This window comes from Protomyctophum bolini (assembly GCF_963924005.1).
Source record: "Protomyctophum bolini genome assembly, chromosome: 23".
NCBI lineage: Eukaryota > Metazoa > Chordata > Actinopteri > Myctophiformes > Myctophidae > Protomyctophum > Protomyctophum bolini.
The window spans coordinates 1,230,986-1,249,217 of NC_137884.1; the positions used below are offsets into that span (position 1 = coordinate 1,230,986).

An 18,232-nucleotide genomic window follows, 5' to 3' on the forward strand; every position below is an offset into this window, starting at 1 on the left:
ATGTATTAGTATCACGTTTTAATGTTAAAAGTCCATTAACATCTAATTTGGTTAATATCATTTGGGCGCCCACTTGCAAATGTCGGACACCACTCATGTCAACAGGAAACCCATGCAAAAGCAAACAGGACGAAAGACATAGTTAAGCCCCGTTACTTCATAGAACATTTGCATGGCAAAAATAGCCAATCAACAAGCTCACAATGCAACGCAATCTGTAGATTGGTTATTTTCAATATATTAAAGGTAAAAGGTCAAAGTTAAATATACTGAAGGTTGCAGGAACGAGAGAGGAGAGATCACATAAAAAACGAACGGAGAAGACACGAACGAAAGACCGACGAAAGACAGCTTCATTAAGGCAAAATAAACAAAAAACTAAACTAAACTAAAATAACGAGTTGTATTGACGCCCCCTATTGACGCCCCCAAAAAAGAAGCAGTTGATCTCCGCAGTGAGAGTAAAATTCTCAATGATCGAACTAATTCGTGACTCAGAGTGTGTGCAGTGCACTCCGGCACAAGGAGTCTCTACTGCGCCAGGAATGTTCAATTTAAAACTCTTTATCTAGTACAGAACTGTCCAAACCCATCCGTGTTTTTACCGTCATTGTTTCGGAGCACCGGTGAGCGAGTGAGTGACACATTTGGGAGAAAAAAAATGAACAAAAGAAAAACAACCCCCGGCCGGTCGTCTTCTCAGCAAAAGGCTCAGGGGTTTCCTAGTCGGTCGGCCCCCATTCTGAGACCCGGCTTCATCGAGGCTCGACACCGTCTGTCCCCCTCCGTCCCCCCCCCCCCCCCCGTCCCCCACCCCACCCCACCCCACCGCTCCGGACACAACAGGGGGTCCGTGGTTCGTATAGCCTCCACTTTGAGACCAGGACGTTACGTATAGAGCATGGGGACTGACTGCGGGAGAGACGCTAGGAGTGCAGTGTACGGCCACAGTTTTCTGTTCCCAAGCGGGGGAGTGTTATAAGACGACTAATCGGGACGCTTTTCACGCCTCGGTTATTCACAGTCATCGGTTGGTTGAAAGCTAAAAAAATAAACATAGTTGGGAACGGGCCGACACTTAAAGGTAAGGGTGATGGGGGGGGGACACGCCTCTATGGTCAGTAGCTCACTGTGTGGGGGGGGGGCGCGGGGGGGGAGGGCAGGGCAGAGATAAACCGAGGCTCATCATCTCTTGTAGTGGTTGGGGCGTCAGCGAAGGCAAACTTCAACCTGTAGGCCTCGGCCAGGAGCACGGACACCCTCCTCGTTGCCCCAGTGCATCGTGGGAAGGTTCTGCAGGAGGATCATCAGGCCCTGTGGGGGAAAAAAAAAAACACATTTTTGCGAACGCAGTGAGCACTTACTATGAGACCTAGCAGATCATGTCTGTGTGTGTGTGTGTGTGTGTGTCTGTCTGTCTGTCTGTCCGTGTGTCTGTCCCGCTATCCAAATATGGAGTGTGTTGCATCAGCAATCACTCAGCTCCATATATGGGCACAAAAGGGGCCAGGTACCCCAGCTCCATATATGGGCACAAAAGGGGCCAGTGATTTGTTTGTTGTGGACCTGGCCCCTTTTGTGCCCATATATGGAGCTGAGCGTTCGCTTCCCGCGTTCGCGCGTCTTACTCGTATAATCCTGGTCTCAGATGAAGACGGAAGCTTCAGACCTGCATAGAGACGGAAACATTATGCACCTGCCCGTCTACTCCTTTGAAAAAACACCTCTGGGGATGGGCCCCAATAGAATGTGGATAACAGGATGTTGGCCCGATTGGTCCTCCCTCCTGTTCTGGTGGGGGCGCCTATGTTCATTTCCACTAACAACAACGTGTACACGTTCTGAATGCCCCTGCTGAGATTCAGTAGTGAAGCTCGGAATCTGTTCTCGAGAGGTTAAGCATGCAGTGACACATGCAGGCAAATGCGTCTGTCCCACGGGGGAATCGAAGTGGTTAGCATTGAGCGTGTGGAGAAGGCCAGTGCAGAGACCACAGTCATTGCCCTGCCAAGTTGCATAAGCAATCCTGACACCGGCACGACAGCGGGACACGTCATTAACACTGATCTGTTATGTTCCCTCTTTTCTCCTGTGAGGCAACCTCTGATGGCAGACATTATAGTGTGACAAATTAAAGCTAATGGTTCAACATGTCAGGAGTCTTCTGTGAACTTATTTCGGTGATTGTCAATTTGTCAACACGCTGCCTGCTTTCCAAAACACTCATTTCCTTGTAAAGCTACTCTAAAGAAAACCGTTGACCAGAAGAATTTCAGGTTTCAGCTTCACCCAGCTGGTGGCTGCACAGGTGGTCATGCTTATCACTTATCAGTTAAATACAACAATGCCATGGCTTTTAAAAGTTGACCCAAAGACTTCACTTGAAAGAAACACCTCTCTGATCTGATGGAGACCAGACGAACAAATGAAACATCACAGACTTCATACGGCAGCCACGGCAGTGCTGTCGTCATGTCACGTGGTGTGCCAATCTATCCATCTCTCAATCACATTTGGATGATAATTGCTCACGCACGCACGCACGCACGCACACTACTGTAGCTGTGGTGGGTGGAGTGGTTCATTAAGAGCACATTTCTCAGTGGTAACCATCTGCTGGGCTATTAGTTGTATGGGGCTAATGACTTTAATCTACTTTAATTACATACATTTAGCTATCAGGGGACAAGCGCACTCACTCCTCTCCACACAGGTGGCAAAGGTTCAGGGGAGTGCGTTTGGTGTGTGCGTGGCTGATGGAGGAGTGCGTAAAACAGAGCAGAGAAAGTCTGCCACCGGGAGAGATCCTATTGAGTGAATGGGCACGTGCAGCGTAGGATTGCATTGTATCTGTGTGGCCTTTGATGCATGTGTGGCAAGGTTATTGTAGGCAGAAGGGCTCACACCAATATCAATGAGGTGCTAAAGGCCTAAGGCGATGAACAATGAAAAAGAAGAAAAAGGCTGCACACTCAGCCACGATGCTGGAAGTGTATTAACAGAAACCAACGTTTCGACCTGTAAGGTCTTCTTCCTTAAGAAGACCTTACAGGTCTTCTTAAATGTTGGTTTTTGTTAACACTTACAGCGCTAGCATTTATGAAAAACAACCATGCTATTTTCGTAGACCCAGGCACCCACCCAGCCAGCCAGCCAGCCACACACATAGCTCCGTAAGGGAGTGGTTGCACCACTCAAAAATAAGCAACTGCATTTTAAAACCAAAGTCACTTATTATAAGCAGACATGGCAAACCTAGCAAACAGGGCTACCACTCCTACTCCCATACCTGCCCATGCCGAAATAATAACCCCCCCCCCCCCCCCCCCACCCCACACACAACAACAGATCTCAGATTTGTTTCCTCAATGCTGTTTAATTGTACGCATTATTTATTTATTTTATTTTTTGGGGTCGCAATGCTGAAATGGAACAGAACGACCGTCGGGGAAGCTCTGAAAGTGTGAAACATGCATTTTTCATTTCACTGCGTCTTTAAAAAAGGAAAGATGGCGGGTGCCAACCTCATAGCAAAACAGTGCGCATAATAACATTTATTGCAGTTTTATTTATATACCGCAGAAGCAGTCTGACAAACGGACATGATTGGGCTCCTCAGGCCTTCATCAGCATTCTTTCAGTTTTCTGCTGAATTTACGCGCGCACGCACGCACGCACGATGAATCCGAACGAGCGAGTGTGAATATAATTACTCACAATGCATTCCGGTAATGTAGGGCTATGGAAATGACTATTGACGTGTTTGTCATCAGCACTTGTCATCATGATGGATCAAAGACACTTTAATGTAATTACTTAACAGTGTGCTGGGAGGGCATTTCAGAAAAAAAACTTTATATAAAGTTTGTTAACTATCCAAGTTGTCCTGCTGTCATTCTAACCAGGAAGGCTTTTAACCACGTGAAGAAGCCCTGTACATTTCATTATAGGCTGAATAGAAAGCTCACAATGTGCCGCAATGTGACACATCGTAATGCGCGCAACTGTTAAGACTATTAAGACAAGGCTAAATCTCACCAAATGGTGGTTCCGTGGCTCAAATGCAGAATAAATAATGGACAAGGGTTGAAAACTAAAATCAATGAATATTTAAACACTTTAACACACACAAATGCACACAGACACACACATACCATTCTCACCAGGCATAACCAAAACTTTTAAGCTGTGAGCCTTAATGTTTCATTTATTAGCTGAATGAACTGCTGTGAGGGAGATTAGTACTGCTGAGAATATCTACGGTATATTCCCAGCAGCAAAAGGGGGAGGAATCGCGCGCGCGCACACACACACACACACGCACACACACACACACACACACACACACACACACACACACACACACACACGCGCACGCGCACGCACACGCACACACACATGCACACGCACACACACACACACTCGCGCGCAGCAGTGAGACTCCAACCCGGCTACACACAGACATGCCCACATACGGCACCCCCAGATATCACAGGTGGAGCTAATGGTGTTTGGCATCAATTTTTGACACGTGGCACTAACACACATTTACCTACACACACTCTGGGTGACTGGTGGGGTGGTAATGGTGTTTTGCAGCACCCCGAGGTGAAATGACTCCACTGCTATGTCAGCACTATTAGTCTGGTGTAGCTGGTATAATTACACTAAATAGGCACTCTGGGTAACAGCGAGCGCTATAATGTGAGACGATGAAAGCTGGTACAGGATGGCACGGCATGCGGTTATAACCTGGCATTACCTGCCACACAAATATGCACTCTTTTTGGCACGCAACACCAGCACATAAACTGCGCACACCAACTAAACTACAGTACGTACACAGTGGTGTCATGGTGTTTTGTTTTACTGGTACAACGGCGTTTTAATGACGCCAAGTACACACGCGCGCGCACACGGCACACGTGTGCATGTGCGCATCGCAGAACACGACACACAGAACAGCTGATACAAACATCAGGGACTCAGGGACACACATAGCTGTCTATAGGTCGCTGTCTATTCACACATAGCTGTCTATTCATTGCCATGAATAAATAGTGAACATAGCCGAAACGGTTTTCAGTAGTTTGGGTCCGGGCAAAAGTATAAACTTTCTCCTTTGGGTCTTGAGCTAAAAAGTTTGCCTTATAGACTGTGAATAGCAAAAAAATGGATCGGGCAATTATTAATCCTACTATATTAAACGACTTGCTGTCATCTCATTTGTTTTGTGTTTTGTCTCCCCCCACACACACACACACACACACACACACACACAAACCGTTAGACCTCTTGTTTCGTTCAAAAACGTTGCACGTGCCCACGTCAAAGTGCAGCACTCCATCAACGAAGGGGGTGATTATTAAAAGTTGTTTACTGGAGGAGGGTGCAGGTGGGGGTGCTCGTCTCCTTTAACACGACGGACTAAAGGGTGCCATCCATCAAGGGGCGCCGAGAGGCCCCTCAGCGAAAGCTCGGCACCGGCCAAGTTTTGGAAAAAAAAGTGTCAGGGAGGGGAGGGGGTGGGGCCCAGTACGTTGATGGATGGGAGAATGGGAGAGGAGTTGGAGATTAATCGGAGGAGGTGCCCGCCTCTTCATATTCAGGGTGAAAGCTTAATAGGGAGTGTGTTATAGCTCTCTCTCTCTCTCTCTCTCTCTCACACACACACACACACACACACACACACACACACACACACACGTCCAGGTGGCCACTCACAGAAGTTTATACAAAGAGAAACGGTGCTTTGACTGGTACACTCCAGTAGTGTTGATTTCGTCGACTAAAACTCAGAATATGGAGCTTTAACCCAAAGAATTGCCAAAATCAAATAGTTCAATTAACTGTTGCACCCTTAGCGTTTATCACCCACAACTGATCTGAGGCCAGAGGCTGACATTTACTCTGCACGCCACACACACACACACACACACACACACACACACACACACACACACACACACACACAAATTAGCTGTTCCAGTTCACTTTCCTGGTCACCGCTCAGTATTAAGCACCTGGTCTTTGAAGGCGTGTGACCTTTCAATCATGCCAGCGGAGACACCGCGCATTAAATATCACTTAAAACATTGGCCAATAATGAGCGGATCTAACTGCGCCTAGCGCGTCTAGCGCGACCTGGTCCGTCGAGGCTTGACATTTTGATATTTGTTCTGTGAAAATGAACACATTTGCAATTGTGCCATTGGGCCATTGGAACTGTCAAATAAAAGCATATCGCATAGTGTTGTATAGTGCTTGATTCTTTGCGATACTGTAGGTGTGAAACATTACGAGCACACACAATAACTGCACAAAGCTGAACATGTTTGGAGTTTGAAGTAGATTTCTAGCACAATATGAAGTGGCGGAATTTAGAATAAGAATAAAGAAATACATCAAATTATAAACTGTAGAGAACAGTAGAGTGTGCTCGCTGGAGTACTAAAATATGTGTATGCTCTTTTGGCCTGGGTGAATGCCAGATCCACAGACTTATTACAGTCAATGGAAGAATGAGCCACCTTGTTCTAACATGGCCATCAAATATAGCTTAATATTTGTGCCCAGGTCTGACGGGTCCACAAACTGCTGAACTTTTATTTTTAAATTATTAGCTTTGGGGGTAAAGAGAGAGATACATTTGCTGCATTCATCATTCCTGCAAACTACCTGCAAAGTTAGGTTTAGTATGGTGTTGGATTTTTTTTATTTAAATAAAACTAAAATTAAACTAGAAATGCACTCTGTCGAGGTGCCAACTTGAGCCTCGCACACAAGTACTGCTACTAACTAATGTCTATTACAACTGCTGTTCTAAATACTTTAGACTCGTTGTCGTCCTTATACCAACCTTAAGTCATGTCACCATCAACAGCCAATAAGGGACCACCATTCTTACCCCGACATACATACATCTCGCTCACTCGCTCTCACATACACGCACACGCACACACACACACACACACACACACACACACACACACACACACACACACACACACACGTACGTACATGACCTAGCCGATCACCAGACGTACCTTAGTTACGTCAGCAGCCAATCCCTGTTTGGCCCAAGGGACGCCACCGACATTATGACCGGCATACGCAGCCGATTACAGTACTCGCACACTCAAGTCATTAAAACCTATTTCCGTGCACATAAGTATTTCGGGGGGTTGGTGTCTGGAAGCTACGCTCAGCTCCATTTTGTACACTCTCGAGAGTTTGAATAATGTAGCCCGGGGACCCCTGGAACCCTCTCAATGACCCCCTGGGGGTCCACGGCCCCACTTTGATGTGAGGGCTCGAAGGTGCGTGTGAAAACAAGCTGATGTTTGAACAAACGGCTAGTTAAACCTGAGGCAAGGGAGGCACTATACCCAGGTATTCTATTCTCTTCCCACTTTCATTCAAAGATTCCCCACATACATTAATGAAGGGTGTCCTTATGCATTGCCCAGATATTCAGGCATTCCGTTCATTTTACCCAGTGTGTAGAACTGGAGCAGAGAGGCCCACTTTTTTGCGGTCACATGACTCCCTCTTTCCATAATATGGCCCGAGGATTAAACAAACAGTGACTCAAAGGTTAGCCGAGATCACCACCTAGTGTCAAACCATGGAGAACGGCCATGACGTCATCTGGCACCCTGGACAATCGGAGCGTATGGTGGATTTGTACGGCATTGGCTCCCAATGAGTTGTTCCTTCTAAATGAGTATGCAGTGGAAGCGTGTGTATGGTTGCATGAATATGTGCCAGAGTGACATTTTTCCTACATGCAGAGAGAATGGTTGAGTCCTGGCAGAGTATGCTGACAATGACATTGGTGATATAGAATATATCCCTATATGTTTCTGGGCTCTAGGTGGCAATAGTGAGCCAACCCAACTCTACAAACACTAATTCTAACAAAAGAAAATGACCCATACTCTTCCAACTACCATTTAACCAGTGTTGTCAAAGTTACTTTTAAACAGTAATGCATTACTTAATACTTAGTAATATAGTTACACTACTTACTGTAGTACTCCCTGCCAAAAGTAACTAGTTACTTACTTTATACTTTTTTTTCTCGCCCCCAGTAATTGCATCTTTTGTCCCCAAAAGTCTTACTTTGCATTTTCAACATTAGCAGTCGTCGTCCCCCCTATTCTGCAGTGCTTATTTAACTCTGAAAAGTGTACTGTACACATGATGATGGGTCCATTTGGTTCCATTTGTACACTCATTTGAATTAAATGAACACCAATACTTTTTACTGTGTATGAATTCATAAATTACAGACTAAATGAAAACCACACCTTCCAACTTGTAGCGGACAATAATATCCATCTTGTCTTTATCGTGTACATACTCAATATAATGCGAATACTTCCAAGTAGTGAATGAAACCCTTTGTGGTGCCCGGACTCCGAAAATATGTTGTTCCAGGCACCCCCCAGAAGCAAGTTCAAAACGTTCGCTGTGAAAGAATATATATTCAAAGATTTGCACACATTTTCACAATTTTCCTAAAATAGCGGATCTACAACCTCGTAGTGTGGCCATATGAGCTTGCAGATCTGCTATTTTTCAATAGCTAAAAGGATAACATAATGCTTAAAACACCAAAAGGGGTTCCCCGTCCTGAATGGGTTAAATCGTACTTTAATCACTTATTTTTAAACGTGTGTTATTCATACAGAAATGTGGTGTTCCTTTTAGAGCATTATGTGGCGTCTGTTTGCATGGCTGCCCTCTGTGAAAGTGATTTGAGCCTAGTGGTCGGTCAGTCCATTTCAGTCAAAGGACAGATGGTGATGACTGACATGGCAAATGGCTGTTCTTTCTCTTTTTTCTTTTACTAGTTATTTTTTTAACTTTCTAATACTGGAAAGGTTGGTGCTGGTTTAGTTGCAATTTTTTTTTTTCATTTCAAAATGTCCAATGTTCCAATTTGATTCATTATGCCAATAAAATTCTCCTTGATTCCTAGATCAGTGGAACCGTTCTCAAACAGAGAGTGTACAAATGAAAACAATTGGACCTGTAAGGGTCCATCACCGAGGGTCCAGGGACCCCACTGTCCTAGAGATTATTAAATAACACACTGGTATCGGATCGTAAAGTAATGGTTATCAGGAAGTAAAATAAATAAACAATAACAATCTGTAAATGTCATATTTGTCAGTGGCTTGATGATGGCAACATAAACAGTTTAGTTCGCGTTTGTGAGACCAAAACACTTACACGCCCCCAAGGAAATGTGAGCGCAAAGCAGAACACATCAAATGGGTCGTTAGAAGTGAACTGCCAGGGGATAAATTCAATTGTAGCCCTTTTAACATCGCGTTGGGAGAAGGAAGTGTTGGCGTGCTTTGTCATCTAGTGTGAATATACGCCCCGTGGGAATACATTAGTGTGCAGTCTGTGCACAAAAAGGCCCGCTTGAAAGCCCCAGTGTGTATTATATTTCATCTGCTGATGAACTGATGACAGTCAGTCTTGATGACAAGACTAAGAGTCTAAATATTCTCAGCTTTCCGTCCGTCTTTCCTATACGCTCCTTACTGTACCCCTATCCTAACCGTCTGTCTCTACTAGTACACTGTCTCACTCTCAGCTTTCCTAAGTTCTGTCTCTCTATCTACCGTCTCCATCCCAGCTTTTCCAACAGCCTGCCTCTCATACGCCGTTTCCCCTCTGAGCCTTGCTATACCGTTTGTCTCTCCTATACGCCGTATCCCTAAAAGCTCTCCTATGATCAGTCTCTGGCTAATGTGTACACACAGGTATTTAAGAGGAGAGACGAGGAGCAGAGGAGCGGATTTAAGTAGGAACAGATGAGTCATTTTGACTCGGAGCACTGATGGCGGCTTCTGGTGAGTCGTTCAGCTGGTGACTCAGCGTTAATTATCACTTGCCGCTCAAAACCCTATAGAATCTTAAAACTGTTCCCGGCTGTCTTTTTTTTTAACCCATTCTGAACGGGAACCCCTTTTGGTGTCAGCATCATGTTATGCTTTAGCTATTGAAAAATAGCAGATCTACAAGCTTGTAGCGCGCCACCGAGTGGCGCGCTACGAGCTTGTAGGTCTGCTATTTTGAAGAACGACTGACTTTTTTAAAGAATCTGATCTCAGGTCAGAATGGGGTTAATCAGACCAGTGTGTGTCCAGTGGAAACCTCGTATGAATCTGATCTCAGGTCAGAATGGGTTAAAGCCATCGCTGCTGTTTCAGAAAGGAACCATGGGAGATAGTTACATAAGAAATGCCTATGTTTCAAAATATACAAAAAGAAAATGTGAGAGACCCTACACCCCAAAAAATAAAACTAAATAAACAAAATTGCACCTTACAAATCTAATATGTTTTACATATCTTGCCCACTATTGGAGAAATTAATGCAAATGTTGCATTCATTTTGCATTCATTATTTTCTTGCCTTCTACAAATTTAGCTAGGCTATTGGGACCTATCTATGCCAGCTACACTTATAAGCGTAGACATAATATGTTAATTATAATTTAGACTCACAAGGAAACTCGCTTTAGGAGATTGTGACTTCGTCATAATCACAGAGGCATTATAATACACTCACAGGCAATTGATTGACTGGGTTTGGGACCAATGGGAGCCTTGACCACTCCCTCCAGCTTGGTGGTATAAAACCAGGCTCCACCCATTGTCATCACTTTAAACCAGTGAAACCTTCTTCTCATTGCTCACAAGAAGGGCGTTTTGCGAGTTTCCTTGCTCGTCTAATTAATTAACCTGGGTTACCTTCGTAACCTATAGTTAATTATAATTTAGACTCACAAGGAAACTCGCTTTAGGAGACGTGATACACTCCCTTATTGTCGCCACAGAGTCCAAGCCCCTTTGGACCACCACCAGCGATGCAATTTCTAAATCCAGCTCCGTTGAGCCTCCATTATTACCCCGGTTTTCAAAGCGCCGTATCTCCAAAGGTTAGAGAGCTGCCCATGGTGAGCCGGCGCGCACCCGACGAGCGTACTGTAAATAATTTGTGATTTTGTATCGTATCGCTGGGAAAAATGTAGCTGGTTGTTCTGCTAGCTAAAGGCTGTACTGGGCTGTGTTGTGTGGTGTCGTTCCACTTCCGGAAGCCCCCCACCTTCCTGTTTAACCCGAAAAAGGACAACAAGCTCCATAGATTGTGCCTGGACGGGCTGGCCCCTGGGGCAGTATAATCATGCTAACACTAGGGGGCAGCAAAGGAGTTAACTGGTTCAGAACCGTACAGGTTGCTAGGACATGTGCATTTTCAATGATATCAAACGAGAGAAGAATATTCAGATTCTTTTATTTTTGCCTTCAAGGCCACCATACTCTTCGCTCTTCGTTCAACCGCGGTCCCGGTCACTTCCTAGTTTACCGCTGCAGAGAGAATGCCTCGTATCTCCTAATCTAGGGCGCTCTCCGTGGTTTTGTTTCTGACTTCTGACCTGCCTCTCGTTCAGTAATATGAACGCGAGGGACCATCGAGCGATATTATCGAAACGAGAGAAAGGTAAGCAAGCTAAAATATGTCTCAGTTTTCTTTCCGGAACAGAAGGGGGGGGGGGGGGGGCTTTACAGAGTAAAAGCGGACATATCTTCCCGGCACCCTGAGCTTCTATTTTGAAAGAATCCCGGCGCTAATTGTGTTTTAATGCGATAGTTTGATTTGTTATCGTGAATAGAACGCATCGTATGATTGGGACGTCAAATATGAATAATTTGATATACATTATCCATCACTCTCCCTGTGTTTAAAGAACTTTACAGAGACACAATTGCGTGTTCTATAGCATCTAGAATCATACCTGGAAATCTCTCTCCTCCAATATCTCTTTTCTCCACCGCACCAGGAAGGCTGCACACACATACAGATGGAAGTGAGAGAAACCCTCCGGCTCAGCCTAGAGAAACACAGAGAGAAAAGGGGGGGAGAGCGTTACATTTCAGTATATAATTAAGCAGACTTATGTCACAAAGTAATACTTGAACCCATTCTGAACGGGAACCCGTTTTGGTGTTAGCATCATGTCATGCTTTAGCTATTGAAAAATAGCAGATCTACAAGCTCATAGCGCGCCACCGAGTGGCGCGCTACGAGCTTGTAGGTCTGCTATTTTTGAAAAATCGAAGAACGACTGACATTTTTTAGAATCTGATCTCAGGTCAGACTGGGTTAATCAGACCAGTGTGTGTCCAGTGGAAACCTCGTATGAATCTGATCTCAGGTCAGAATGGGTTAGAGATAGACATACAGTAAGACGGAAGAGGAGAGTGCAGCAGTGTGGACGAACAAGAACAGGGGCACGTTTACACCCACATTTTTGGTGTAAAAATAATTTTCCAAAACATCCCACGTTAGTCTCATTCAGAAATCTTTTTTTTTGCCTGTGAATTTTGTGGAAGGCCACTCTTTCTCAAGTCTGCTAGGATGCAGACTTACTGTACATGGGGGCCAAAGCTTACTGTATGTCATTAGAATGCCTAATTCTAGACTACTGACGTGGGAACCTTGGTCAATTCCTTTACACCCAAATATGGGTGTAAACAGCTTAGTGAATCAGGTGAATCTGGCCTTAGTGAAGCTGCCGCACGCACACACACACACACACACACACGCTTGGTGCATCTGGCTTGAGTGAAGCTGCCGCACGCACGCACACACACACACACACGCTTGGTGAATATGGCCTAGGTGAAGCTGCTGCATGCCCGCCCGCACGCACACGTGCGCAGTGCGCACACTCAAGTGTGTAATGTAATCGCGCCGCTCTCACCATGCACCCAAGTCTGAATGCACTGAAATAACTTTCTCTTTCACACTCAATGAAGTGTAAAGTACAGGGAACTTTTCAGTCATGCGACCATCGACCAAACGTTTGTTGCAATTTTGAGCATTTATTTTTCAATATTTTTTTTTATCCGACGATTTTGTAACCCATTTTTCACCCCTGTGTCAATCATCTACTGTGATCCTGGGCTCTACACACCCTCCGCCAACCTGGGGAGAGCAACGGACTTAACTCATGCTTCCTTCATGCTTGAGTGTCCAAGTTGCTCCTTTACACCTGACAGGGGGGAGTTTCCCTGGTTGGACGTAGCGCGTGAAAGGAACACGTTATTCCAACCAGTTCCTTTCCCCTCCATCAGGCACCCCGGCTGGCCAGGGGGAGGCAGTTTAGAGACCAGGATTAGTTTTTGTGAGGGTACCTACCCTAGGGGACACGGGGAGAACATGCAAACTCCACACAGAAAGGCCCTTTCGCCAACCCCGCCTTCGGGTATGGGCACTGATGACGCGGAGGAGGAAACACGCCGCCAGCACCCACAGCGCCCCGAGCGGGAATCGAACCCAGGACCTTCTAGCTGTGAAGCGACAGCACTACCAACTGTGCCACCGTGCCCCTCAATTTTTAGCATTTTATTGAACTTTACCAGCACTTTGGCAGCTTTACATACAAGTATGCATATGAACGAAATGAACATTTACTGTATATAAAATGTTCCCCCCCAGAATACGGCTGCTGGGGTTCAAGTTGTTATGGTAAGGAAGGCGATGTGTGAATGACAGATCCCCTGCTCCTCCCTGCCTCATGTGACAGCAGTTCATACAACCTTTTATAGCCCAAACATAATGTATGATCCTCGCTTTACAATCACCACCGCTTTTCCTTTGGAGGCTCAGATGGTTCTTGCACGCACGCACGCACGCACACACACACACACAGACAGACAGACAGACAGACAGACAGACAGACAGACAGACAGACAGACAGACAGACAGACAGACAGACAGACAGACAGACAGACAGGCGGAAGTCAGACAGGGGGGACCCTGCTGACCAGAACAGAACAGATAAAATTCATCAAGGTTGAAAGACAGGAATGGACTGTGTGTGTGTGTGTGTGTGTGTGTGTGTGTGTGTGTGTGTGAAGAACTGAGGGCTGGGGTGAGAGAGAGCAAAAGAGAGAGAGATAGGTGAAGTAGAAATATATACATGGATGAAGGAAGAAAGGTGGAGGGGATAGAGGGAGGGAGACACACAGTGAGAGGGAGAGAGAGAGAGAGAGAGAGAGAGAGAGAGAGAGAGAGAGAGAGAGAGAGATGTGAGCTTTTTATTGAGAGAAGATGAAATATTGATGCCTGAGAGATTGTGTGTGAATGAGAGAAGAGCGGACTGTGTGTGTGTGTGTGTGTGTGTGTGTGTGTGTGTGTGTGTGTGTGTGAAAATCAGAACCATACTGTGAGAATGAGGTGCAATCGAGACACTGGGAGCGAGAGTGCGTGTCAGAGTGTGTGTATGTGCTTGGGTGTGTTAATGTGAGAGAGAGTCTGAGGGTCTGTGTGTGTGTGTGTGTGTGTGTGTGTGTGTGTGTGTGTGTGTGTGTGTGTGTGTGTCAGAGGGCCTGTCATTTATTGGGTGAGCACAGGGACAAACTTTAAGGAGGGAGCATGTGGTGGCTATAGTACGGCCGTCGTACCCCTCCTCTACCCCTAAAGTAAAGTTCTCTTCTCAGAGGACCTTTTTCGTCAAGTCCTCGGAGGAAAAACAATATATCGTTGCTGTCGGGAGGAAACCAACTCCATTTTTGAGGTTTAGTTTTGTATAAATCAGTTTATACAAACTGTCTGCTGAAACACCAACTTTGATGAGGCAGTATTGCATTGTTTTCAAAATATAAGGTTTTTCCTGAAAAAGCTTTCCTTAGTTAAGTGGTTTCTTCCCAAAATAAATATATATATCCGTGTCCTGGCACAAGGCAATAGTTCCTTGATGCTCCACTTGACTCGGTATGTTTTACTTATTGTTGCCATAATATACAAAGACAAAAGATTGTGGCTATACCTACTACTAACTGCAGTTAATGTGTTCCAAACTTATCGTCCTCCTCAGACAACAATGGTTACAGTGGCCTCTAAAGCAGAACATAGATGTGAAGTCATCCTCCAGTGAACGCCAAGGATGTCCGAAGTTAGAACTTCCATTTGAAACTCCAGTCAAAGTTAAGAACCTTCGGTCAAAGTAAATAACCTCCAGTCAAAGCTAGAACATCCAGTAAAGGTGATAGCAATAAGGCATGGCAAAGCGAATTACTTGAACAGCAAATTTTGATTTTAGTTTTAGTCATGGCCTCTTGCATAGTTTTCATTTAGTTTTAGTCACCTGTAATGATTTAGTTTTAGTCTAGTTTTAGTCGACTAAATATCATAAGATTTTATGGCGTAAATCTATACAGTTGATTTAGTCAAACAAAAAAATATTTTAGCGGGCCTTGATGTCTGTTTTTTTTTTTTAAATAGCCGATCTACAACCCCACAACATCGCCCGCTGCGACGCGCTGTGTACTTGTAGATCAGCTATTTTCTGCATGCAACTAATTGTAAAATGACTGTATACTGGATCTCGTCAGCTAGTCCCTTACTAACATTTTGGTCTAGTTTTTATTTGTTGACGAAAGTGTCAGTATATTTAGTCTTAGTCATCATAGCTTAGTTTTTATTTTGTTTCCATTTATTTTTTGTCAGTGGAAAAAAGGTAGTCGACGAACATTTTTCGTCTTAGTTTTAGTCGACAAAATCAACACTGCTCAGCAGAGAAACACATACAGTAACTACAGTGCCAGCAAACAACAACAAATGAAAATAGTCAATATTAGCATTGGATGTAGTCATACTATCTACTAAGACAGCGGTTCCCAAAACATTTTGATCATGCTACCTCCAAACTTACCCCCCACATATAAATATAAATTGCATAAGCTATATAGAGACATATATTTACTATATATATCCACAAATATGCACGTATATGAATATGGGATTATATAGGCCTACAGTATGCAACATAAGACTATATTCTGCATATAGTTGCCATAATATGTTAATATATTTAAAATAAAACCATAGCACCACCATTAGCCTTTTCATGTCGCGCACCACAAGGGGTGCATGAACCACTGTACTAAAGGCATACTATCTCATTTGGGCAACTTCAGTGGTGTGCGTCGACGTCTACAGCATTTCCTTATAGCTTTTTTTCAAACTCTTAACCCATTCTGACCTGAGATCAGATTCATACGAGGTTTCCACTGGACACACACTGGTCTGATTAACACATTCTGACCTGAGATCAGATTCTAAAAATGTCAGTCGTTCTTCGATTTTTGCAAAAAATAGCAGACCTACAAGCTCGTAGCGCGCCACTCGGTGGCGCGCTATGAGCTTGTAGATCTGCTATTTTTCAATAGCTAAAGCATAACATGATGCCAACACCAAAATGGGTTGCCGTTCAGAATGGGTTAAGGTCTCCACACACCGGATTTCTAGCGGCGTTTCTCCATCGGGTTTTCCGGAAAACGCGGCCAGTGGCAGTTTGTTTCCCTGCTGAACTGAAACGTGCACGCGATTTATGTATTATATTTGTTCTTCAAATTAAACATTTCTGATGACCTCATGTTACAGCGTGTCTGGATGGAAGGCGTCGCAATTGAAAATGTCAGTGTTCTTTTTAACAACCATGCTAATGCCAGCACACTGAGCCACTTGCTAATTTCATGCTCCACGCAACAAGGATAATTTGGTCCCCGTCTCTGTGCAGTGTGTGTGTGTGTGTGTGTGTGTGTGTGCGTCTGCATGTGTGTTGCTCTAAATCATCCCTCCTCTATCATCACTCCCTCTCTCTCATTCTCGAGTCTACATCTCTTAAGATCGATAAGAGACAAATAGAGAGCCATGCAGAGTCCCCTGCTCTCTCTCTCTCTCTCTGTGTGTGGACTGTGGAGTGTAAGGAGGGGCAGAAATGACAGAAAAATAAATGATACATACATTGAGAGATTATGACAGAAACAGAGCAAAGATACAGAGAGAGAGAGAGAGAGAGAGAGAGAGAGAGAGAGGAACAAAGTGGACACATTACAACACAGTTAAAAAGCTCCCGTGGAAAACACGCGCACACACACACCCACCCACACACCCACCCACACACACACACACACACACACACACACACACACACAGGCAGATACAGTACTAGTACACACACACACACACTCAGCTGCCAGTCATCTGATCCTATACAGTATAATCTTCATCACGCAGCACTTCATGTTTCTTCTCCTGGTCAGCTCAGAGTGCAGACCTCGTCGGATCCACTGGGGGGCGTTACAAAATCATAAACGCAAATGGACCCGAGAGCCGGGGGAACATGATCTGAACCGATCCGGATCCAAGTGACCGAAAAAAAAAACCCAGGTTGGGTATATAGACCTGTTGAAGATCACTAACGCAGCGAATTAAATACACCATATCCAGACACACAGGTCGAACGCGATGTAAAAAAAGATTCCGAAAAGTTCAGACGCGAGCAGTCGCTCACGTCTAACAAAAGCCCACCACAAAGACATGATTCAAAAGAACCGACACTCGAGCCGCACGGTCAACCGCGGGACGTCCGTTCTCGAGTATAGGAGACGCACTGTGGACTTCCGTTAACCCATTCTGAAAGGGAACCCATTTTGGTGTTAGCATCATGTTATGCTTTACCTATTGAAAAATAGCAGATCTACAAGCTCATAGCGCGCCACTACGAGCTTGTAGGTCTGCTATTTTTGAAAAATCGAAGAACGACTGACATTTTTTTAGAATCTGATCTCAGGTCAGAATGGGTTAATCAGACCAGTGTGTGTCCAGTGGAAACCTCGTATGAATCTGATCTCAGGTCAGAATGGGTTAAAAGTTCACTGCTTGCTCAGGCTCATCATCACGGCGGCCACGTTTTCTAGTTGCTTGGCTCAAGCTGTGCATGCCCGTGATGCACATCATGCTGTGCTGGGTGGTGGTGTGGACGGGGGTGGACATGAGAGAAGGACAAAAGGACTGAAAACACCGCGGACACAGGGGGGAGAACGGCAGAGGACACATGGGGAGCGGAATGGCCCCGGAAGAGAAGGTTTGCGCCCTACTGAGGCTGTTGACATTCATGTGTGGAAGTGGCCTAATTCCCATGCATGCCACGATTCAGACTGGAAGGGGAAGAGGGACAGTGACCGGCGGAGACGCCATCCAAAGTAGCTTGGATGGCCGTTACACTAGGCGGGATCGTGAGGCCTGCAGGGCCAGTCAAATGCGCAAAATACCACAGTAGAAGAATACTGGTAGATCCTGGGCAACCAGTAAGTGCAGCCATTTGAAGAAATAACACAGCCTTTGAGGCGAGAAC

The 18,232-nt window shown here is 45.1% G+C and overlaps 2 protein-coding genes across 2 annotated transcripts in view; both read right to left on the reverse strand.

Moving 5' to 3' along the window:
- Positions 1-952: 952 nt before the first annotated feature.
- The window catches only part of tbc1d22a (TBC1 domain family, member 22a), a 109,386-nt gene continuing 92,106 nt past the window's right edge, over positions 953-18,232 (reverse strand). The window contains 4 exon segments of the mRNA XM_080757705.1: positions 953-1,208; positions 1,211-1,259; positions 1,261-1,314; positions 11,822-11,917. Coding sequence (XP_080613831.1) covers positions 1,186-1,208; positions 1,211-1,259; positions 1,261-1,314; positions 11,822-11,917 — 222 coding nt within the window. The 3' untranslated portion in view covers positions 953-1,185.
- Positions 12,847-18,232, reverse strand: part of irak3 (interleukin-1 receptor-associated kinase 3) — a 297,236-nt gene continuing 291,850 nt past the window's right edge. Inside the window, exon 15 of the mRNA XM_080757702.1 lies at positions 12,847-12,861. The gene's annotated coding sequence lies outside the window, so the exon portion shown is untranslated. The remainder of the gene's footprint in view (positions 12,862-18,232) is intronic.